Source organism: Cheilinus undulatus, linkage group 23, assembly GCF_018320785.1.
Source record: "Cheilinus undulatus linkage group 23, ASM1832078v1, whole genome shotgun sequence".
NCBI lineage: Eukaryota > Metazoa > Chordata > Actinopteri > Labriformes > Labridae > Cheilinus > Cheilinus undulatus.
The window spans coordinates 31,453,611-31,477,467 of record NC_054887.1 but is presented as its reverse complement, the minus strand read 5'-3'; the positions used below and the strand labels follow the sequence as shown (position 1 = coordinate 31,477,467).

General features: G+C 39.6%; 2 protein-coding genes across 2 annotated transcripts; one reads left to right on the top strand and one right to left on the bottom strand.

The window, feature by feature from the left end:
* Positions 1-596: 596 nt before the first annotated feature.
* On the top strand, positions 597-5,421 carry nots (nothepsin). Its single transcript, XM_041781337.1, has 9 exons — positions 597-681; positions 816-996; positions 1,385-1,502; positions 1,647-1,765; positions 3,886-4,085; positions 4,185-4,310; positions 4,499-4,643; positions 4,733-4,831; positions 5,067-5,421. The coding sequence occupies exons 1-9, from the start codon at positions 620-622 to the stop codon at positions 5,241-5,243; spliced, it is 1,227 nt and encodes a 408-aa protein (XP_041637271.1). The 5' UTR covers positions 597-619; the 3' UTR covers positions 5,244-5,421.
* Positions 5,422-7,833: 2,412 nt separating this feature from the next.
* On the bottom strand, positions 7,834-22,686 carry LOC121505783 (bestrophin-3-like). Its single transcript, XM_041781336.1, has 14 exons — positions 22,553-22,686; positions 22,309-22,471; positions 20,102-20,196; positions 18,521-18,608; positions 16,142-16,287; positions 15,496-15,650; positions 13,827-13,904; positions 13,585-13,737; positions 13,275-13,355; positions 12,075-12,226; positions 11,750-11,840; positions 11,368-11,486; positions 9,040-9,315; positions 7,834-8,892 (listed from the first exon to the last, which is right to left on the bottom strand). Exons 2-14 carry the CDS (start codon positions 22,458-22,460, stop codon positions 8,511-8,513), a joined length of 1,968 nt encoding a protein of 655 aa, XP_041637270.1. The 5' UTR covers positions 22,461-22,471; positions 22,553-22,686; the 3' UTR covers positions 7,834-8,510.
* Positions 22,687-23,857: the final 1,171 nt, after the last annotated feature.

The window sequence follows — 23,857 nt, the reverse complement described above, 5'->3', positions numbered from 1 at the left end:
TGCAGAGGCGTACCGTATTACGCACAGCCTGTGCATAATACGGCATCCCTCACTGAAATGAGCAGTAAAACACAAGCTTTATGAGTGACATTTTGCCATGTTATTATCTTTTTCATCCGAAGATTTCAACAAAAGTGAAAGTGAAAAATGGCTGAAAAAAGTGTTCAAATAGTGGAGAAATGGGTCAAACATAAAGATGGGATAACAATAGCAAAAATTGGCTTGGAAAGGCAAAAGGTGCAAAAATGTGTGGAAAAAATGGTAAGAAGTGGCAACAATAGGTTGGAAAATTAAACTGAAATAACAGTGGCAAAAATTGGTGGAAAATGGTGAAAAGCTTTTAAAAAGTAGCCAAAATGGTTTGAAAGTGGCAAGAATGGGTTGAAAGTCAGACTTAATAGCAAAATTGATATCTTAAATAATGAAAAGGCATCCAAAGGTGCAAAAATATGCCACAAGAGGCACAAAATTGGTTAAAAGAGGCAAAAATGGGTTAAAAGTAGAGACTATGGAAAAAAAGGGCTTTCTCTCTTATCCAATCAGATCAGCAGTGAATCCTGATAAACTCCTCTTGTTTGCCAAATACCAGTCTGACACAGACGGACTCACAGAGACAAACATGTGGAGGTTTGTGTTGTTGCTGCAGTTGGTTTGGACATGGACGAGCTCGGCACTGGTCAGGTAGGAGAAATACGTCATTAAACTAAAACCAGTCTCATTAAACCTGGCAGCTCTTGGTTTCATTATATGATCCTACTTCCAGCAAAGGCCCCCAAATTAGCCATGAAAGTTCAGCTCGAAATGATTCCCCTCAGGGTCCCTTTGAGGCGGATGCCCTCGACTCGTTCCCAGCTGCGTGCTGAAGGCCTGCTGCGAGAGTTCCTGAAGGACCACCATCCTGACATGTTCAGCCGACGCTACGCTCAATGCTACCCGCCTGGCACACCATCTCTGCGGCTCGGACGCTACAGCGAGAAGATCTACAATTTCATGGACGTAAGAACAAATCTTTCTAAAGCTGATGGGAAAAAATCTTTCACATCAGTAGAATTTGTCTATTGTGATTCTACAGCCTTCTTTACAGCCCTTAGTGTGACTGCTCTTCATAATCTGACAACAAACAGGGCTGAGGGATGCAGTATTACACACAGCCTGTGGGTAATTACCCACAGGCTGTGTGTAATGCTGCATTACTCAATGAAGTAATATGATCAATAAAAGAGCTGATAAGCAAAATTAATCAATTCTTCTTTACAACTTATTTTGACATTGTTGCAGTGATATAAACTTCCTCTAGAGGTCACTGTTGTCAATTTCTCAGGATGAATCTGTCAACTACAGTGATGGATCTTTTCAAGTTTTTGGGGTGTTATTGCTGTTTCAGGCTCAGTACTATGGTGAAATCAGTTTGGGGTCTCCAGAGCAGAACTTCTCTGTGGTTTTTGACACCGGATCATCTGATCTCTGGGTGCCATCATCCTACTGTGTCAGCCAAGCCTGTGGTACCTACACATAACACGACTCACAAGACCCTGCAGAACACACAGTTCAGCCAAGAGTTTGTGTTTGTAGGTCAGGTCACCATGACAGCATGGCTGTGATAAAATGTCCAAGGTCTATCTGTTGGTGTTTGTGTGTTTCCACAGCTCAGCACAGACGTTTCAGGGCATTTGAGTCAACTTCATTTCATCACGATGGTCGGATGTTTGGGATTAACTACGGATCCGGACACCTGCTGGGAGTCATGGCTCGAGACACAGTGAAGGTCCATCCTCACATATTCTACTTACATCATTGTTTCAGGTTGCAAAAGAACTGCATTTATAGGGTGATGCTCAGGAATCCCAGTGGACAGTTCTTGCAAAGCTTACAGATGCAGACCAACACTGGTTATTGGAGCCAAGGTAGCAAAACAAAAAGACCAGTGCTATGAGGACTGGCGCTTGATCTACCCAGTCTCACCCAGTACACTGTTTTTTTTTAATGCCTACCCTAACATAACAGATTCACGTGTATGTGGGCAGTATGAACTGGACACCCCAGCCATTGTAGACGGGCTTACAGTACTACCAAACCCTGACTATAACTATCTGCAAACTCGCACCAAAGCCAGTTGTAAGACAAGCAAAAAACATATTGTCCACCATGTTGAGCTGTCAGTCTTTAATTTCACTTGTTTTACATATCACTAGTAATAACAAAACAAAGGTGACTGTCTTTGAATGTGTCAACAGCGTTTCACAATCTGATGGCTACCTGCGCAGAGGCGTACCGTATTACACACAGCCTGTATTACACACAGCCTGTATTACGCACAGTCTGTGTTTCTTTAGGTCAGGGGTTCTCAACCTTTTCAGCCAACGACCCCTAAAATAAAGGTGCCAGAGACCGGGGACCCTTGCTGTTACTGAAGGTGGATGAACATAGCCATGAACATTCAAGAATAGGCATGTGGAGACAAGGCCGTCCATAAAGGCCCATTTATACTCCCTGTTCATACGAAATGCATACGTCCTTTTCAAACGATGTTACCGTCACTGCGAGTCAAAAGTTAATGACAACAACAGACTCAAAAACAAACATGGTGGCTGTGGAGGAGGTACTGATAATGTACCTCCTGCATAAAAGACAAAAATAGAGGCAGCGTTGTAGGAGGCCAACTCGCACAACTTTTCCTCAGAAAGTTCCACCATTGTTATTCCTTCTTCGTGTCTCACTAGAGCTACGTGCCGGGTAGTGACAGCAACACTGCCCCCATGGTTTCCGGTGGTACTGCTCCGTTTGGCCCGTATCCGTAAGCTTTATGGAAACGTGCAGAAATACGGACGAAATGAACGCGGAGTAGGGACAGAAGGCTCAGTCTGTATCCGGATTCGTATTTAACATTGAGCATAAATGGGCCTTAAGGGGGGAAGAAATGGCCCAGCCAAACTGAGGGCGAGCAAAATCATGGTCCATTGTAAACTTAAGCTGTGGTATTTTAAATTTAACCTGATTCATAACCACTCTTATCAAACAAACACATATATCTTTTTCATTAATTTGTGCAGTAAGTTGTCCTCTTAAAAATGTTAATCCTGTTGTTTAAAATAGAATTACATACATTAAAAATAGCTAAAATGGGTTAAACTGGCCAAAAAATGGGCATATCAAATTGTGAAATGTGGCATAAAAAGTGGTAAAGAGGGAATAATAGTGGCAATAATGGGTAAACAGAGCCAACAATAGGTGGAGAGTGGCAAGACTTGCTTTAGAAGTGGCAAAAACAGGCAGATAAAAAGTGGTGGAAAGGGTTTAAAATTGACAAAAAATGGGTTTTCAGTGATGAAAATGTCTTTAAGTTGGCAAAATTGGTGGGAAAAAAGTGATGACAAAGGGTTGAAATTGGGAAAAATTGGTGTAAAGCGGCAACAGTGCAAATTTAAAAATAGTCCTAGTTTTTTTAAGCCATCTGGAGACCCCCCTCAGTGTCTCGAGACCCCCAATGGGGTCCCGACCTGACGTTGAGAACCCCTGCTTTAGGCAACAAGCTTTTTTAAATCCAAATCGGGGGTAAATGTTTACCTTATTGACAGACAAGATTGCTTTTTCAAGACAATTTTACCATCACTGGCCACAAATCCCTCCTTGACACATTGGATGCAATACGGTGGCATTATCAGATGGGAGCCTTTAAATCCAGAAAACTAAAAAAACAAAACAAAAAAACAAAACAAAAAAACAAAAAACAAACTGGCAAACTTGGATGCATGACATACATCTCTACTGCATTAATATGGGACTGTCTGATATTACCCACGTTTCCCATTACCCTAACCCTTCCCGACAAAATATAATTTACTGATCTGCACTGTCAACTTTATTTTTTGAAATCCTCTGTTCCAGGTTGGGGGTCTGACCGCCCTAAACCAAGAGTTTGGGGAGTCGGTCTACGAGCCTGGTGCTGCTTTTGTAATGGCCAAATTTGACGGTGTTCTTGGGTTGGGTTACCCATCCCTGGCAGAGATCCTTGGGAACCCCGTTTTTGACAACCTGATGGCACAGAAGGCCGTAGAGGAACCCATCTTCTCTTTCTACCTCAGCAGGTGAGACAAATGGAGGACTAGCAAGGTTCAAGGATATTTTTCAGACCAACAAATGGCACCGCAATGGCAACTGCGTTTTGCTGATTTTTGTCCATGCAGGAGAACCTCTGAAAGCGACCCAGTTGGTGAACTGTTGCTGGGCGGAACAGACGAGATGTATTACACTGGACCAATTAACTGGCTTCCTGTGACTGCCAAGGCATACTGGCAGATCAAGATGGACAGGTTTAACACTTCTATATTTTGATTCTTCTTCACCAGTTGATTAGTTTTAATGTAACCAAAAATTTAAGCCTTTCCTGAGTTGGGCTTCAACTCCCATACTTGTTGGGTCACATCAGTTAACTGTGTTTGGAGTGCATGCAGACAGTTAGGGTGGAACTGTAACTGAAAAACGTCTCTGTTAATTTCAGCATTGCAGTGCAAGGCATGAGTTCATTCTGTCCCCAGAGTTGCCAGGCCATAGTTGATACTGGAACCTCCCTCATCGCCGGACCAACCAATGACATCCTCAACCTTCAGCAGCTAATTGGAGCAAGTCCAACAAACATAGGAGAGGTAAGCAATCTCTTTAAAAAAAATCAAGCATTCATCAGTGATGCTTAGACTTCCATTCAATGAAATATTCTTCAAAATTTCCCCTGCAGTTCCTTCTCGACTGTGCCAGATTGTCCAGTTTGCCTCATGTGACATTTCTCCTTGGTGGAAAAGAGTACACACTTACTGCTGAACAATACGTTAGGAAGGTTTGTCATTCTGTCCAGTTATTGCCTCTCTTAGATTGACTTTGCTTAGCAGTTGCCAGCTGGTACATTTGTATGTACTGGGCCCTGGGACTGTAGATTAACAAAGACAACTCATTCAGTCGTTTGTCTGATTTACACGGCCAGTTAAATGGACTTGAACAGAAAGCACACAGTATAATACTGAAATTCCTCTAATTGTTAAAACAATATGGATTTTTTCTCATTCTGTCTCTAGGAGATGCTTGGAGACAGGGAGCTGTGCTTCAGTGGTTTCCAGGCCGTCGACATCGTAACTCCCGAAGGCCCCCTGTGGATTCTGGGAGATGTGTTTCTGACTCAGTTTTATAGCATATTTGACAGAGGACAGGACCGGGTTGGATTTGCCCTCGCTAAGCACCCAGCTCAAGAATAACCAAATGGTTCAATGGCAACTGATCAATAAATAATGTAAAATGTAAAGACCTTGACAGCATTTTGTAATTCTTGTAATGGAAACAATGCAAATGGAAAAAGCACAGTAACTATAGAAAGTACTCACCCCTATGGATGTTTTGTCCTTTTATTGGTTTTATGAATCAACCATGATGTGATGGCAGCATCATGCTGTAGGGATGCTCCTAGACAGCGGTCAATATTATTTGTTTTTGTTTTTTTTTGGACAAAAAACTCTTTAATGTCAATGGGAAAACTGATTTCTACCAAGTAATGTCAATTAAATAAAAATATGTAATGTTGAATAAGTCAGTGGTTCTCAACCTTGGGGTTGGGACCCCATTTGGGGTTGCGAGACACTGAGAGGGGGTCACCAGATGCCTTAAAGGAACTAAGAATATTTTTTAAATTACACTGTTGCCACTTTACACCAATTTTGCTAAATTTTAACCTGTTTTTATCACTTTTTCCCACCACTGTTTACCAATTTTAATATATTTTTGCCACTTAAAACCCATTTTTTCAATTTCAAACCCTTTCCAACAGTTTTTTTCTGCCTGTTTTTGCCACTTCTAAACCAAGTCTTGCCACTTTACACCTATTGTTGGCTCTGCTGACCTGTTATTACTTCTATTAACCACTTTTACCACATTTTATGCCTATTTCAACGACATTTCACTATTTGATTTACACATTTTTACCAGTTTAACCCGTTTCTGCCCGTTTTTCTGTCTTAGTTTACCCTTTCTGCCAATTTTTAAATAATTTTTCATCCCATTTCACCAAATTTTCTACCCATTTTGGCCAACTTAAAGTCAGTTCAGCCATTTTTTATTTCCCCTTACCACTATCTATGCCCATTTTATCCACTTTAACCAATTTTGCCACTTTTTTGCTTATTTTTTTTGCCAATTTTATCACATTTTTGCCACTTCTAACCAATGTCTGTCACTTTTAAAATCCAATTTCACCACCTTTCCCACCATTATTTGCCATTTTTAACCCATTTTATTTTTGTTTTTAACAAAAACAATTTGAACCCATTTTCAAGAAGGCTACCTACCACACAAATGGATAAAAAAGTATACTTGCTTCTTCGGTAAGAGTGGTTATTTTTCAGATTAAAGTTCTCCCCTTTATCCCCCCATATGGGCGGCCTTGTCTGCCCAAGATTCTAGATTGTGCATGGCTGTTCAGTCACCTTCAGGTACAGTGGGGGTCCCCAGTCTCTTGCACCTTTATTTTTGGGGTCCTGGGCTGGAAAAGTTGAGAACCATTGGAATAAGTGACTCCCAATAGTCTAACAATTAGTGAAACTGAAATCACCTGGTTGCAGTGAATGTGTCTCAGTGATTGTAGTATAAAGACTCCTGTGCCTGGAAGGTCCAGCCACTGGTTAATCAGTATTCCTAGCTATCATTACACCCTGAAGACAAAAGAACACTTCAAGCAACTCAGAGAAAAGGTTATTGAAAACTTTAGGTAAGGGGATGGATACAAAAACATTTCCAAGGCTCTGAACATCCCCCAGAGTTCAGTTAAATCCATCATGAAGAAATGAAGGAATATGTCACATGTGTAAATCTGCCTAGATCAGGCCGTCCTCACAAACAGTAGCTGAGTTTCCATTATACTTGGAAATTCGCAAAATCAAAATAGCGCAATAAAAAACTGGTAATGGAAACACCTGAATTTCGAAAAAACCCTAAAATATCGCTAAAATGTTTTTACGCATTCATGAGGAGGTTTTTCAGGCGTTTAGATATAGAAATATATCGCAAAAGTGTAATGGAAACACTTTTTCCACATTTACAAGTCACGGGACGTGACGTACGGTGTCACATGACCAGTCACTCCGAGACAACATGGTGCGGTACGTGTGGACAGAAGAAGAGACGAGACTTTTCTTAACATCATACTTCTACCCTTATACATGACTTTTGCCATACATACGGACTTTACCTCTGAACTATCATCCGTTGCCTTCGTCTTTGTTCAAAATTATCAAGGCAACCGCCGTAGATGTAACCAAAACCATACCAACACGCAACATGTTTTGAGCATCAAGCTTCCCTGCAGCGGATTCACAGGAGATTTTATGAGAATTGCAAGGCCTATGCCCAAAACTCCCATCAATGGAAATGCATTCAAATCGCAATTGTACTTAATCGAAATTTAAGAAATATCGCTTTTATTTTGCGAAAAACTGTGATGGAAACCCAGCTTGAGTGAGCATGCAAGAAGGAGACTAGTGACGAGGCCACCAAGACACCTATTACTACTCTGAAGGACAACAACAGACAACAACTGTTGGCCGGGTTCTTCACCAGTCAGAGCTTTATGGGAGAGTGGCAAAGAGAAAGACACTGTTGAAGAAAACTCAATCTGGACTAGAGTTCACCAGAAGGCATGTGGGAGACTCCATGGTCAAGAGGAAGAAAGTTCTTTGGTCTGATGAGGCAGACACCAAACACTGACATCACCACAAACACACCATCCCCACTGTGAAGCATGGTGGTGGCAGCATCATGCTGTTGGGATGCTTCTCAGCCCTGGCAGGCTTGTAAAGGTAGAGGTTAAAATAAAAAAGACAAATTATATTGACCACACTTTGACTGGTTTTTAAAATAAAGTGTAAAATATCCAAGGGGATGGGTACCTTTCATAGGCACTGTATGGATGCTAATGGCATATTTGTGGGCGGGCTATTTCAACCCTAATGGGTTGACTTGTTGGAAACCTTTCTTACTGTTGATAGGTAGTTGACACATGTTTATTAGCACAGTTTTTGGTGTATTATCAGCAGCAATAAAACAAACAGATAATATTAAGTGTAATACACAAACACAGAAGAGTTACTGCTAGAAAAGATGTTCTACAATTGTTGTAAGTCCAGTCTGTATTCCTGAGTACTTTTCCAGTCACCAGAGCTAAGTTTTGGTGTTTTTTTTTTCTTTGAAGTTCTTCTAATCTTTCATCAGTAATTCAAGCCCACAAAAGGTCAACTCGTGGTAGCTTGTTTCACTCAGTCAGGCATAAACTTTCTTTCATGGCAGGTGTCTGCCTACCACACAAAGTACATTGGTTGCAATATCCATAATGTCTCCAGTGAAAAAGCAGAAGATTCCCTTTCTAAACAATCAGTTGAACCCACCCAGTCAAAGTTGGAAATCATCCATTGAGTAAAGTCAACACCAGCATGCAGATCGGCTCATTTTTGGCAGTGGTTTGTTACTGTAGGTGGTTCTTATTTAGTTTCTGAGCTCTGAGACTGGGAATCAGAGTTCTTGACGTCTTCATTGCCATTGGATCCATCCTTGCTGTCGTCCTCAGTCCCTGCCGTTCCTTGGAAATCTTGGTCGTACTCGAGGTCAGGAATCTGCAAAGTTTCCGTATTAGGTCCGGGCGATCGTCTGGATTTGAATCGAGCTAGGCCACGTCTCCGTCTTCCTAGACCTGTAGGACTTGGTAGGCTGCGGACCGAGGCCTTAGAGGACTGTCTGGAGAACTGGAAGGAGAACTGGCGTCCACGTGGTCGAGTCTGTGGGGGATTCTGGATAGTTTGTGTCGTCCAGCGGAATTCCTTGGGGCCCAGTTGTGTTGGGGAACAACAGACCAAGGAGCCAGCTCTGGACAAGGAAGGATAGATTTAAGAAAGAAGACAGGTATATTTCTAAAAAAGTAACTGCCTGTAATTGCTTTAAAGTTTGTTTCATGACAGATGGACCTTGACAAAAACGCAGAAGAGTTAGAGGTTATTAAAACCAGTGATTTACCTTGTGGTTTCCAAGCCTGGTATCTCCTCAGTGGAGGATGGATCCAGTCCATTCTGAGGTTTTGCTGCTTCACCGTTGCCAGAAGGATCCACGATATGACGGGTGCCCCCAGTCAAAGGCGGGCTGACGACGAATCGTGGGAAAACAGCTGAGGGTGAGCCTTCAGTGGATGGAGGGTTGCTGCTGACCTCCTTGACCGTGGACAGGGTGTCCTTGGTAGAAGGAGGCATGGCCAAAGGGGAGGGTGGGTGCATTTTGGCTAGGCCTGGGTAGCTCCTGGACAGATTGATGGAGAATATCATGAATTTCCAGTTGAACCAGATGAAAACTATGCAGCCAAATAGGGCTGGAGGCACACTAGAGGATTTTCAAATCTTTACCAATTTTCAAAACAGACATAAGGATAGCTTCAACCGTAACATTAAAATCAGCTTAGGGCTGTATTTCACATGGGGCCAGAAAGGTTTCGAAGGCTTTTTCCCCCGTAAAGAATTAAATTACCATGTAGAAGTTGCATAAGTTGGTGTGCATCCAATCAGGGATTTATTGATTAAAACATAATAGTGTTTATCATGTCTCTTTGCCAGAGAAGTCAGAACACAGTGATTGGTGTTATGAATCTCAGATTGATAAGCTGAAAGCATGTCTGTAGATACAATCACCATAATCCAGCACTCACAACAAGATGGCTTTAACCACACTTTTCCTGCACTTAGAAGGAAAGTTAGATCTATTTATGCACAGAAACTCAAGTTTCTGTCAAAGTTTGTCAATGAGATTTACTGTATAGCGTTTAAATGTACAAGATTCATCCAGCTGGCTATTCTATATCTATAAAATAACCCTTTCAGTACTGCGACCACTAAGTGTGAATTTCTGTAGACTTTTAAAATCAATCTCTCTGGCCAGGCCTGCCCACAGAATTGGTGAGGCTCCTGATTAACCCAGTCACAATAGTTATTCAAACCATTTCTTGGACCCCTTTTCATCACTATATCTGTCCATTTTTGCCAATTTCTTTTCCCCATTGAACAAGTGTTTGACTGTTTTAACCTATTTGGCTATTTTTTTTAACCTTTTCACTATTTTAGACACCAATATTTGGTCATTTTTTCCCCCCCTAAAACCCATTTTTGTCACCAATTGCATATTTTTGCCTCTTTTTGCCTCTTTTTGCCACTTTCCACCATCTTTTTGCAAATTTTTATCCGCTTTTCAGCCATTTTGTCCATTTTTGCCCTCCATGGCCCATTTCCACTGTTATCCCATCTTTATCTCTTATAACTTAACTTATAACTATCTTTAGGACTGCAAATTAGCCATGGCTAGATGTCTTTTATACATTGCATCGGTTGCACTGTGATTAAATGCAGTAATGCTTATGTATTGTCCCTAACAAATAAACGGAAAAATAAATAAATAAACAAGCATAACCCCTATTTCCCTACTCTCCTGTGCCATTTATAGACTTGTATAACCCATTTTACCACTTCTAAACATTTTAACTACCTATTGAATATTTGAGATGCCCATTTTTCCCATGTTTTTACCACTTTTAATAAATTTTTGCCACTTTTTAACCAATTTTTCACCACCCTTTCAACTCTTTCTTAACCCATTGCTGCTGCTGTTAACAATTTTTGTCTCTTTAACACATTTCTTGCCACTTGTTAACCACTTTTCTCCCCTCTTTACCACCAATATTGTCCATTTTTGTCTTCCATGGCCCATTTCAGCCACTGTTATTCCATTTCTGTCTTTTTTAACCCATTTTTTTACCACTTTTTCACTGCTTTTCACCACTCTTTCCACCCATTTTGCCCCTTTTTGTCTGTCTTAACCCATTGTTGCTGCAGTTAACAATTTCTGTCTCTTTTAACACATTTCTTGCCACTCTTTTACCACTTTTCCCCCATTTCCCACCAATATTGTCCATTTTTGCCTTCCATGGCCCATATCACCCACTGTTATTCAATTTCTGTCTTTTTTAACCCATTTTCCCATTTTTTTCCTGTTGTAACCAATTTCCACAACTGTACAGATCAGCAGAAAAATATAGAATAATATTGTCTGCATAGAGGTGAATATTTCAGTCTTCTACAGAAGGAACAAAATTATAGATTGAGGTAGTAAATGAAATAGGGACCAACTGATCCCTGTGGAACACTTTCAGATTGAATGTTTCCAGCCTTTACACTGCATGGTGTATTTAAAAGCTATTTATTGTGTTGTAGTCAGACCCGTTGTTTAAGTCGTCTAGTACTTGCACACCAGCTGAAACTGTTCAACATGATAACCTAAACCAGTGAAAATTGGACAGACGTGAACCTTAAGTCTGGGAAGAAGCCCCCTGTTGCATCACTGCTGTGTCGTTTGAAGATGGGGCGTGGAGGTCGAAGATCAGGAGGCTCCTGGACACTTAGCAACCGGCGGACTCGACCCAGAACCTGCACACATAAGAAAGGGAGATTGAAGAAATAGGTACGTCAGTCACACACAAAATACATAGATTTTTTTGTCTAAAGTGTGCTGAACATTGGTTTCATGAAATATTTGGCATAACCAAGCTTAAACTTCATGGTTTTTTATAGATCGAAAATGAGTTTCTCTCCACTGAAAAGGATGAATGACTCTAAGGTTTGAAGAGTCATAAAACAACAAAACCCAAAACTATTTTGTTATTGGTTATTGTATAAAAGTGCTGCCTTACCGATTCCTGGCGTAAAGTCAGAACCGTCTCTGGGTGCCGTGGTCGGCTGTCGCTAACATCAACTTCATCAAACTGCAGGATGTCAGAAAGTCTGAAAAGACAAGAACAAGAGTTGTGCCATTTGGACCAAATGCAAGCCAGTTTGATTATAAAACATGCAGTCTGATGGGGATAGCAAGCCTAAAAGTATCCCAAAACATATAAAAGTGAACCACACAAACACTGATTCATCAATAAATTAATAAGGGTGGTATATTTGGCCCTAAATTGATCGTTAAGGTGTTATATTTGCTGATGTGTAAGTTGTAAAAAATGACTTAATGACCCCATGTCAGTGGTGGAGCCGAGGAATGATGGGATGCAGTAGTCGGCAGCAGCCAGCGTGTACGGCGGCCGAGCCTCGCTGTCATTCCAGTACATATCTTTGGTCATCTGAGGAAGGTTCATGTGCATCTCATCTACAGCCAGCAGAGACACCTGCAGGGACAGGTAAACAGGAGGTGAGTACATTAGACATGCATTTAGAGCAGGGGTGTCAAACTCAAGGCCCCGGGGCCAAATCCGACCCATGGTGCAGTTTTACCCAGCCCACAAGTTCATTTCCTGTTTTCATTAGAACTGACCCGCAGGTCTGAGGTCTGCAGATTTCCTCCAGTTTAGAAATGTAAATTTAGCCTTGGAGATTTAAAATATACTTACGTCATAAAAATGTGAAAAAGCAAAGAGTAAAAAGGATAAGATAGAAAGTAAGGAATTTGTGTTTTCATTTAATATTTTAAATTTGCATCTCAAAATTATGACATAAATTAGGATTTTGACTTTTTATCTCATATTGTGAAGTTATAGATTCAATTTTAAATTTCAAGTCATATTTTGAATTTTCAAGATCATGATTTCAAATTTAATCTCATATTTAAACTCCTAACTTTGACTTTTAATCCCATATTTAGACCTTTCAAACTCACGCTTTATCATTTTGTCTCATATTTTGACCTTTAAGATTCTTAAATTTGAAGTCATATCTTGACGTTTTAAACTCAAAATTTTGACTTTTTATCTCATATTTTGACCTTTCAAACTCTTAACGCTGATTCTTAGTCCAAACTTTTGATCTTTAAACTTATGGTTTTGAATTTTATCTCATATTTTGACCTTTCAAATTCCTAACTTTGACTTTTAATCCCATATTTTGACTTTTTAAACTCACGATTTAGAATTTTGTCTCATGTTTTGACCTTTTAGATTCACAATCTTAAATTTGAAGTCATATCTTGACGTTTTAAACTCAAAATTTTGACTTTTTATCTCATATTTTGACCTTTTTTTACTTCTAACTTTGATTCTTAGTCCAATTTTGACCTTTAAACTCATGATTTTTAATTTTATCTCACATTTTGAATTTTAAACTCATGATTTTTACTTTCTATTTGATCAATTTGACTTTTCATCCTTTTTATTTCGACTAGACAGTACGACTGTAAAATAAGAGTTTTTAAGGATACTAGCTCTGTGATTGGCTGCTGACCTGGAGGTTCCTGTCAATGATCCAGTTGGCTTCAAAGTCGTCGTCGTCCTCTCCAAACGGGTTGATCAGCTGCTCGGCTACCTAATAATAAGAGCATAAAACATAGGTGGGTTCAGGTACAGTTTACCTGTTATGGCGTGACTCATGGAGAGAGGGGGTAACTGGGCTGACTATCCTGGGCCCCACTGGAGGAAAGAGTCCCTATTAGCCACTGGGTGCAGCAGTAGACCACTGCCTTGGCTTTCTCCCTAAAATGTCTTCACCTCTTTAGCTGCCATTGCACACTTTGCACATTAAGTGTTTTTTGCACCTTTAGCCAGCCAGCATAGAAGAAGAACTGCAGCAGGGTGAAGACGGGGACGTAGAGGTCGAGCTCGTGGCCGTTGAAATGCTGGTCTGGATCGAGAAACTGGCGACCGATCAGACAAGCGAAGAAGAAGGTGTAGACAGCCAGAGTGACGACCTGTGTAGGGAAACAGACACAGAGACTTCACTGACCCTCCTCGTTCTCTCAGAGAGCTCTGATTGGGATATCTCTGCAGAGTGACAGACCTGAGTGTAAACCAGAGGGATGCCGACCCAGTCGTAGCCAAACAGAGTCGCACACCAAGTCCTGAACTTGTTCATCTCCTGCAGACACAGAGAGACGTCCAGGGAGGTCAAAGGTTTGGCACCAGTCTCCATAAAAACAACTTCCTGATTGGTAAACAGTCCTGAGTGTCACATTACCTACATGTCTGCTTCATGCAGTCACTCTCTAAGAAGGATTAAGACTCTGAAGACTGCGGTTTCCTCACTGCCCTTTTCTCTCTGACTGAAATACGTAATGGGAAACTTCTATGAATAATCTTTCACACCAGCCTGCTCCAGGTGCAAAGAGGGAAAAATAATTACTCAGCTGTTGTGTGCTGAGAATAAAGGTCACATTAGAAATAAGCAGGTCTTTTTCTTGCAAGACAAGTGTTCGTTTTTGCAGATAAAAGTCCTAAAATCTTGGGAATACATTTGCAATATTAGGAGAAGTATGAGGAGATTATGCATAAACAAGAGCACTTAAGCTTTTACTCTTCATAAAGTTAGATTTCCAGCTATTCTAGATTCATTAGTCCTTGTGGAGGGTGACAAAGATGACCTCTTTGACGAGAGTCCAGTCTGCAATCTTCCCCGTGATTGTGGTTGTGTGAACTGAACCAGAGAATAAAGGCTACTGTTTTAACCATTTTCACTATTTTAGACACCAATTTTTGGTCATTTTTCACCCACTTTTGTCACTTATTGCATATTTTTGCCTCTTTTTTCCACTTTGTGCCATCTTTTTCGCAACTTTTTAACCACTTTTCAGCCATTTTGTCCATCTTTGTCTGCCATGGCCCATTTCAGCAACTGCTATCCCTTCTTTATCCCTTTTAACCCTTATTTCCCTATTTTTTTTGCCATTTATAGCTTCTTATAACCCGCTTTACCACTTCTAAACATTTAAGCTACCTTTTGACTATTTAAGATGCCCATTTTCCATGTTTTTGCCACTTTTAACCCATTTTTGCCACTTTTTAACCGTTTTTCACCACCCTTACTACCCATTTTTGCTCCTTTTTATCTTTCTTAACCCATTGTTGCCACTGTTAACAATCTCTGTCTCTTTTAACACATTTCTTGCCACTCTTTTATAACTTTCACCACTTTTTCCCACAAATATTGTCCATTTTTGCCTTCCTTGGCCTATTTCAGTCACTGTTACCATTTCTGTCTATTTTAACCCATTTTCCCATTATTACCAAGTTCCACAACTGTACAGATCAGCAGAAAAATAAAGAACATCAAATAAAGGTCACATTAGAAATAAGCAGGGGTTTTTCTTGCAAGAAAAGTGTTTGTTTTTGCAGATTAAAATCCTAATATCCTGGGAATACATTTGCAATATTGGGAGAAGTATGATGAGATTATGCATAAATAAGAGCACTTAAGCTTTTACTCTTCATAAAGTTAGACTTCCAGATATTCCAGATTTTTTCTCCTCGTGGAGGGTAACAAAGATGACCTCCTGGACAAGAGTCTAGTCTGCAGTCTTCCCTGTGATTGTGGTTGTGAAAGTTAGAGAATAAATGCTGAGGAAACCTGTGCAAGTGTTTGTTAATTGACTCATTAGAGCTCAAGTAACTGACAAAATATTAGACTTTTAGTCAGTATTATCGTATTTTGAGATAGTTTTGTAACGGCCCACTGTGAGAATATTCTGCAGGTCGATGCTGTCTTGGATGCGCCCCTCCTGTCGAGCTTTGGATGCCAAATTAGTGAACCAGACGGTGGGGATCCAGTACTTCAGGTGAGGCGAGGGGACGTTCTCGAACAGCTTTCTCTCCTCTGGAGTCATGAAACCTGCAGGATGGAAAATAAACAGGCAGACAATAAAACTGAGCTCATTGCAAAACTACAAACCCTGCAAAATTAGAAGATCTTCTTCTTACAGCTATTAGTGTAGCAATGCTAGAAACCAAAAATGCATGGACTGATTATTTGTCCGCTTAAACTCCAACCAAAGCCTCAAATATCTACCGAACATCCTTGTTATTTGCTCTGCTCTCTGGCAGCTCTAATTGGCTAATAATGAGCCAACCCCTGGGGTCATATTAGACGGTAACAGGAGGAAGAAGGCACAGCCAGAGGAGCTTAACTCCATCTGTCACAGAGTGGACAAATCAGAAGCAGCATGCAGAAAGAAAGAAGTGTGCAACCCTTGTTCTACTGTCAAGGTTAAACAGGGCTATTCCTGAGTACAAGACCCTGAAATCCATGCTTGAGATATTTCTTTAAATTGTCATATTCTGAAATGTAAAGGCATTTTAAAACCCTAACTTTATGATTCTCACCTGCCTCAACAACGTGGTCCATGGTCGGGAAGCGTTTGCAGACGGCGGTGCTGACAGAGCGGAAGATGAGGAGCGATGTCAGGTTCACGTAGCGAACCATTGTCCGGCGAAGCAGGCGGCCATATTCATCTTTACCCTGAACACAGCTGGAGGAAGAAACAGGACAACAAATACAATTATAGGCAGCAAATCAGTGCTGATACATATGAGCTGTCTGTCAGCTCTAGGGACGTACAACAGACTCAACTCCCGATACAATATGATTCACAGTGATGGGTTTGTGGTACGATTTATTCATGATTTTGAACGGATGTGAGTAGAAAAGTTTATGTTCAATCATTTCATATTTATGCTGTTTTACAGTATGGACGTTTTCAAACTGTAAAACCATTTTTGATAAAAGAAAATTGGCTTGTTTTGTTAATGTTACCATTCAACTAAACCAATTAGAAAGTAATGTTAGACTCCACTGGAGTCAGGCTGCCAGGGGAAATTAATTTAACAATGGGAAAAGAGACCAAAAAAACAAAACAAAAAACATAGAAAATGGGCAAAACTGGGTTAAAAGTGTGAAAAATTGGTAGAAAAATTTGTGAAAAGGAATGAGAGTGGCAAAATGGGTTAAAAGAGACAAAAATGAGATAACAGCATCAAAAATGGAAAGCAATGGAAATGAAAGGCAAGTAGGGGCAAAAATGTATAAAAGAATGGTGAAAAGCAGTTAAAGAGGTGCAAAAATAGATACAAGTTGACAAAAAGTGGCAAAATGGGTTAAAAATACTAAATTGAATAACAGGGGCAAAAAAGAACTTTAAAGGGAAAGAAAAGGGAAAATGGGTGAAAGAAATGGTGAAAAGCAGTTAAAAAGTGGCCAAATGTCTAAAAAGTGTCAAAAAGAGGCAAAAAAAGTGGTTAAAAGTGTCAACAAGGGGTTAGAGGCAAAAATATGCAAATAAAGTGGCATAAACGGGCATCTGAATAGTGAAAAGGGGTTAAAAAGTAGCAAAATTTGTTGAAAGAGACAAAAATGAGATAAAAGTGGCAATACATTATGAAAAGGGATAAAAGTGGTAAAAAAAATGGCAACAAGCAATGCAACAAGTGGCAAAAATCAGTGTCTAAAATCAGTGTCTAAAATAGTAAAAATCGGTTAGTAAATAGAATTAAAAGGTCGAAAGTAAATGATGATGATAGGGAAAAAATGTGTTAAAGGTGGAAAAAAGTTGGTGGACAAATTTGTGAAAAGGGATGAGAGTGGCAAAATGGGTTGAAAGAGACAGAAATGAGATAATAGCATCAAAAATGGAAATGAAAGGCAAGTAGGGGCAAAAATGTATGAAAGAATGGTGAAAAGCAGTTAAAGAGGAGTAAAAATAGATACAAGTTGACAAAAAGTGGCAAAATGGGTTAAATATACTAAATTGAATAACAGGAGCAAAAATGGACTATGAAAAGGCAAAAAATGGGGAAAATGGGTGAAAGAAATGGTGAAAAGCAGTTAAAAAGTGGCCAAATGTCCTTAAAGTGGCAAAAAGAGACAAAAAAGTGGTTAAAAGTGTCAACAAGGGGTTAGAGGCAAAAATATGCAAAATAAAGAGGCAAAAACGGGCGTCTAAATAGTGAAAAGGGGTTAAAAAGTAGCAAAAATTAGTTTGAAGTGGTAAAAATTTGGTGAAAGAGACAAAAAAAGAGATACAAGTGGCAATACATGATGAAAAGGGGATAAAAGTGGTAAGAAAACACTGGCAAAAAGCAATGCAAAAGGTGGCAAAAATCAGTGTCTAAAATAGTAAAAATCGGTTAGTAAATAGCAATAAAATAATGATAAGAGGCAAAAATGGGTTAAAAGTGGAAAAAACTGACAAAAATTAGATAATGATGTAAAGCTGGGCTATGAAACGCAACAAGGATAAAAAAGGGAATAAAAAATGTTGAAAAGCAGTTAAAAATTGACAAAAAATGGTTAAAAAGTGACAAAAATGGGTTCCAGGTGGCGAAAAATAGGCATCAAAATAGTCAAAAATATAGGCTGAAAATATGTGTCCCAGGTGGATTTGTCCACAGGTTCCATGGTGGCCAAAAATGTGATGCCTGTGTGGACGTCTACCTAAATTGGGGCCTTTATGGGTCCCGTACTGGGAGAGGTCCACATCGGTAATCACAGGTGGGGTCACCATGGATCCCATGGTCAAATCCACATGGGACCCATCTGCATAAAACCTGTATGGGGCCCACATGTTCCTACCTAACATACCGGTAGTTCAGCTGATGTAACCCTAGAACTTAGTCTTGTGAAAAGAACCAGAGCCCTTATTTATAGTGAATTCAGAGTCATTTTTACCAAACTTAATGGAGTAAACTGAAGCATGTGAAAAGTACCTGGAGATGAGCAACATGAGTCGGTCAGGCCAGGGCAGGTTAACAAACTGATTCCACCATCGATTCACCACCAGGGTGACGTAAAAACCTAAAACACAGACAGGTATTAAATCTTTTCTTCTTTTCTTAAATGAATGAAAATGTAGTAAAACTACTTGTGTTTGCCAAAGAAATAAGTGTTAAAATATGTTATAAAGGAAAAATTTGACTTCAAAAGAAGCCAGTTTAGCTTGTGACGTTAGCTTAATTTGCCATTACTAGCTACTACTTATGAAATTCAAAAAATATATAAAAACACTGGCATTTCTTCTTAGAAATAGTACTTTCACTGATTGTTATGGCTACTATACTGCTGCTATAACTGTCACTGATACTTCTTTAGAGAAATAGATCAAGTTAGCTTACAGCTATAAGCTAAACATCGTAGCATTGGAACAGAGCTGGTTCTGTTAAAAGGGGTAAAACAATCTAACTACAACGGCAAATTTAAAATATAATAGGCTTATTTGCATTAAACATGGAGAACTAATTTTTGTGTTGGAGCCTATATTGAGATAATCTTACTGCTGTTAGCTGATAAACTTCCCAAAATGTCAACGTTAGCATGAGTTTAGTGCCAACTGTAGTGAAATACTGCTAATATTTTTTGGTGTGAGTTTATTCTGTTAAAACGGTTGATCTGTTGAATAAATTTACTTCACACTGACATGATTAATGGCTTATTTTACTGTCATATGGACAAATTTGATAAATGATTTATGAGGCATGCTGTTGTTTCATGGTGAAATACATGGATAATCATAAAAACCTTGTACTCGTGTAGTTACTGAGTGTTTTCTGAGTGAGAGTGGATATCAGATACACAAACACTCTTCCTGCTTTTAGTCTGTCAGCTCTATAATGATCTGTTTCCATTAGCAGCCGGCTAATGAGGCAACCAAACACTTGGTTTGTCCCTCTGCTCAGGCAGGACACACAGTTAGCTTTTAGCTATTAGCGTTAAGCTATTATGAACTTTGAATTTTTCTGCTTTCAGCTTACTTCAGTGTAAGAAGATCCTTATTAAAGGTAGAACGGCCCCTCCCAAGATAAGTTAGCAGAGAGCTACTGCAACCCCAAATCCAAAAAAGGTGGGGCGCTGTCTGAAATGTAAATAAAATAAAAGCATTGTTGTTTTCTAGCAGTGTGCCGAGGCTTATGTTTCCATATATCAACCAAACACAGCCGTCATGTGTCGTCTGTTAAGCCGCGTTCTTAGAGGACTAATGTTAGCGCCACTCCACCTGTGATTATTCGTAACAACACATCCTCTGAATCTGACAGGTCTGCTAAGTATTATGGGTCTGTTGGTGGAGGGAATCAGGAATGATAATGAGATGTAGCTCACTGTAATCATCTTATCTTTCAGTGGGATGGTCATCGGGCTCTATGTGAGGTCTAAATCGTACATCTTTAGGATGTTGGTGGTACCCAAACACTGCATAAATTACACAAAGGCACTGGCAGTGCTGCAGTACTGAGACTGGCCTTTAAGGTGATGTATGTCTCCTTAATACAATCATTAGTAACAGTGAGACGTACCTAAGACGAAGGTGACAGGAATCTGCTCGGCGTATTTATCACAGTACATGGAGAGTTTCTCAAACAACCTCTTCTGTTCTTCAGTGAGGAAAAGTCTGCAACACAGAGGAAATACATATACAAAACTTATAAAATATATTTATACAAGCATTATACTTCAGTAGAAAGCATGAGGTTTTAATATGCTGTAGTGTTGGGTTTTAAATCTATGTATAGTTAGTGTAATTATCTAGTAATTTCTGGTTATATAAGAGAGAATAATATATAATAAGAAATTATTTACCCAGTAATAATGTATCAATTATAATTCATTTCTTGTAATATTGTGGTAATTCTCTAGTAATTAGGTGGTATTTTCCCCTAACTCTAACCCTCTGGGGCTTTCAGCAACTATCCTAGGTTTTAAGAGATTAGTATTGTTTTAGTACTGTCCCCAAGAGCCCGTGCCCCTTGCGGCACTCCACCTAACCCCTAACCCCTACCCCTAACACCTACCCTTAACCCTAAAATTACTTTAAAAGTAGTCAGGAAGGGCTCACTTTAATTTAGTGGGCCAAAATGACCAAAAAAAAAAAAAACTTAAAATATCACACAACTTAAACAGAAAATTATCCCCTTATTTCCCAAACTCAGCCAAAAAAATTACAATACCCACAATCCTTGAAAGTCAAAGCAACGTCTCTGACTGGTGGGGTCTCTGGTTACCATGGAAATGTCTGCCAAGCTGGCCTACAAAGGCTGTCAACTGTTGATGATGACAATACATGCCACTGCAGTAAGAAGCTATAAATGCTTGAACTTTTTGCATATTTTTTCCCACGTAACCCTTTGTTGCCACTTTGAGCTCGTTTTTGACATTTTTGCCTATCAGTGCCACTAACTATACATTTTTGCCACTTTTTACCTGCTTTTCACCCTTCTTTTCCACCCAGTTTTCCCCTTTCTTGTCTTTCTTAGCCCATTTTTTGCTGCTGTTATCCCATGTTTGTCTCTTTTAACCAATTCTGCCACTTTTTAAACTATTGGTGCCACTTTTTCACCATTTTCCTGCCTCTTGTTTTCTTTCTTAACCTATTTTTTCCACTGTTATCCCATTATTCTCTTTTAAACCATTTTTGCCATTCTTTAACTACTTTCACAACTTTTTCTGTCAATTTTTGCTACTTTTAACCCCATTTCACAATCTTGGACAGCCATTTTTGCCATCTTTTTCCTATTATGCCCACCATAAACCTCATTTATGCTACTTTTTAACCACTTTTCACCATTCTTTTCCACCCATTTTTGCCCTTTATTCTCTATAAGCCAATTTTTGCTGCTGTCATCAAATATTGTGTCTTTATTCCATTTTCCCTTCTTTTTCACTACTTTTACCCATTTTTGTCACTTAATGTTAGCTTTTTATACTTTAAACCACTTTTCAGGATTATTTTGCCTATCTATGCCCCTATTTTCTTACTTAGCCCATTTTTGCTGCCGTTATCCCATTTTTATGTCTCACTGTTAACCCATGTTTGCCACTGTTGCCACATTTCACCTCTTGTTTTTTTTTTTACACAAATTTTTGCCACTCTTAACCCCATCTTTTGCTATTATCAAATTAATTTTCCCTCAGAGTTGTTTCAGTTCCTTCTGCTTTATTCTCTGGAAGTCTGAAGTTTGAGCACATCATGGCCTACCTATGAAATCAAACATTACTTTCCAAATGCTTTTGTTCAATTTTAACATGAAAAAACATGTCATTCTGTTTTAAGAAAAGGAGTTTACATTTTGCCTATACTGTACTACAGCATGGATAAATACATGCAAGTCATTTTTGTTGCTTTAATTAGAGTGGTTATTATTAAGGTTAAATATAAAATATGGTTATCACAGCTTAACTTTACAATGGACCATGACCTTCCTGACCTTCATGGTCCCCCAGTTTGGCAGGGCCCCAGAAGTGCTCCCCTTTTTATTCCCCCTTATGGGCGGCCTTGTTCATCATTAAATGGCCATTTAACTAAAATAGTTTGCAATAAATCATTTATCAATAGTCTCATTGATTAATGCAGTAGCCCCTTTTTAACTTTGACCACTTTCCCCTCTACAGGTCTCTTCACCAGCCTGCAGAGTCCTGTACTGTCTACTGTTAGTAGTTAGCTGAAGCATACAGGTGTAGATCCTCCACGGTTGTGTGTTTGTGTGTATTTGTGTGAGTGTGTGACCTGTAAACCACACTGAGGAGTGTGTAGAGCAGCACAAACAGGATGAACTCTCTGTACAGCAGCTTGTAGATGCTCCCCCGCCATCGCAGCAGCAGCCCGTGGAAACCAAAGAAGGTGGCGTTCGCCACTTTACTGGAGTATGTGACCGTCATCCTGACGCCACCTAACACAGACACGTGGATTACATATTCTTCCTCTGCACATGAATAACTCTGGATTATAATTCTAAACTGGTTTTACTCACAGAGAGTCACAGACGTCTTTGTGTTTCCTCGCCGGCTCTTTCCATCAGGCTTCTTCTTCCCTGATTCGCTTCTGCCAAATGCCAACCAGCCCACTCTCCTTCTGTCTCTCCCCTCTCCTTCTCTCTCCCCCCTCTCCCTCTCCCTCTCTCTCTCTCTGTGATGCTGTCCTGTTGCCCAGTAATGCCAGGCAGCAGACAGTCAGGTCCAGAGCTGCATTGATGATCTGGTGAGCTAAATGTAGTCATGTTTCAGCCGTGTGTGCTGGCATAGATATAGCAGTGAGGTCAACACGTATAAACAGAAACACTGATGTCACAACTCAGGGCCAACAAATCACAGAAGACACAAATAGGAAAGCATTGAGTCTTGTGCTTAAATCATGTCATCAGTTGTGTTATTTTGGTCAACTCACAGCAGAATTAAAGACCTTTGATTTAGAAAAAATACAATAAAAAGTTTTGTCTTTGTAAGAGACATTAAGAGGCATTAAGTGGCATGTAAAGGACTTTTTGAACCTTTTTTTTTGCGAGCTATTGTCTTTCTTTTCTTGCAGAGAGTGAAAATAGATCAGGCCAAGGCAGTGGTGTGCAAAAGTTGCAATGACAGTAGGAAACCCCCCTAAAGAAGCCCCATCTGTAAGGACTGACAGTCAGGCCCCTTCTTCCATTTTTGCCTCTTTTGACCTTTTTTCCAAATTTAAACCAGCTTTCACAACATTGTTTTTTCACCTTTTCCACACATTTTTGCCATTCCCACCTGTCGTTTCATCTGCTAATTCATTTTTCAACCCCTTTTCACAAATGTTTGTGCCAAGTTTTGCCATTTTCGACTGCATTTCACCCATTGATGTGCTGATTTTAAGCACTTTTAACCAAATTTTTGTCAATTGTGACCCTTGTCCTGCAAATTTTTGCCACTGTCTATATTTTTTGCCTCTGTTAACCCATTTTGGCCACTTTAAAAATCCACTTTCACCTTCTTTTCTGTCCCTGTGTGATTCTTTTGCCACTTGTAACCTATTATTTCTGCTGGTATTTGCCACTTACCCATTTTTGCCACTTGTACCAATTTTTTGCAATTATTCCTGCCAGTTTTGCCACTTCTTACCCATTTTTTCTATATGTAGCACCCTTTAACAATTATTTCTGCTGTTTTTTTCCACTTCTATCCCATTTTGCCCTAATATCTGCTGCCTTTTTGCTACTTGTAAACAATTTTTGCCATCATTTCTGTGGTTTTTGCCAATTCTTACCCATTTTGTCACTTGTAACCGATTTTTGTCATAATTTCTGTCATATTTTGCC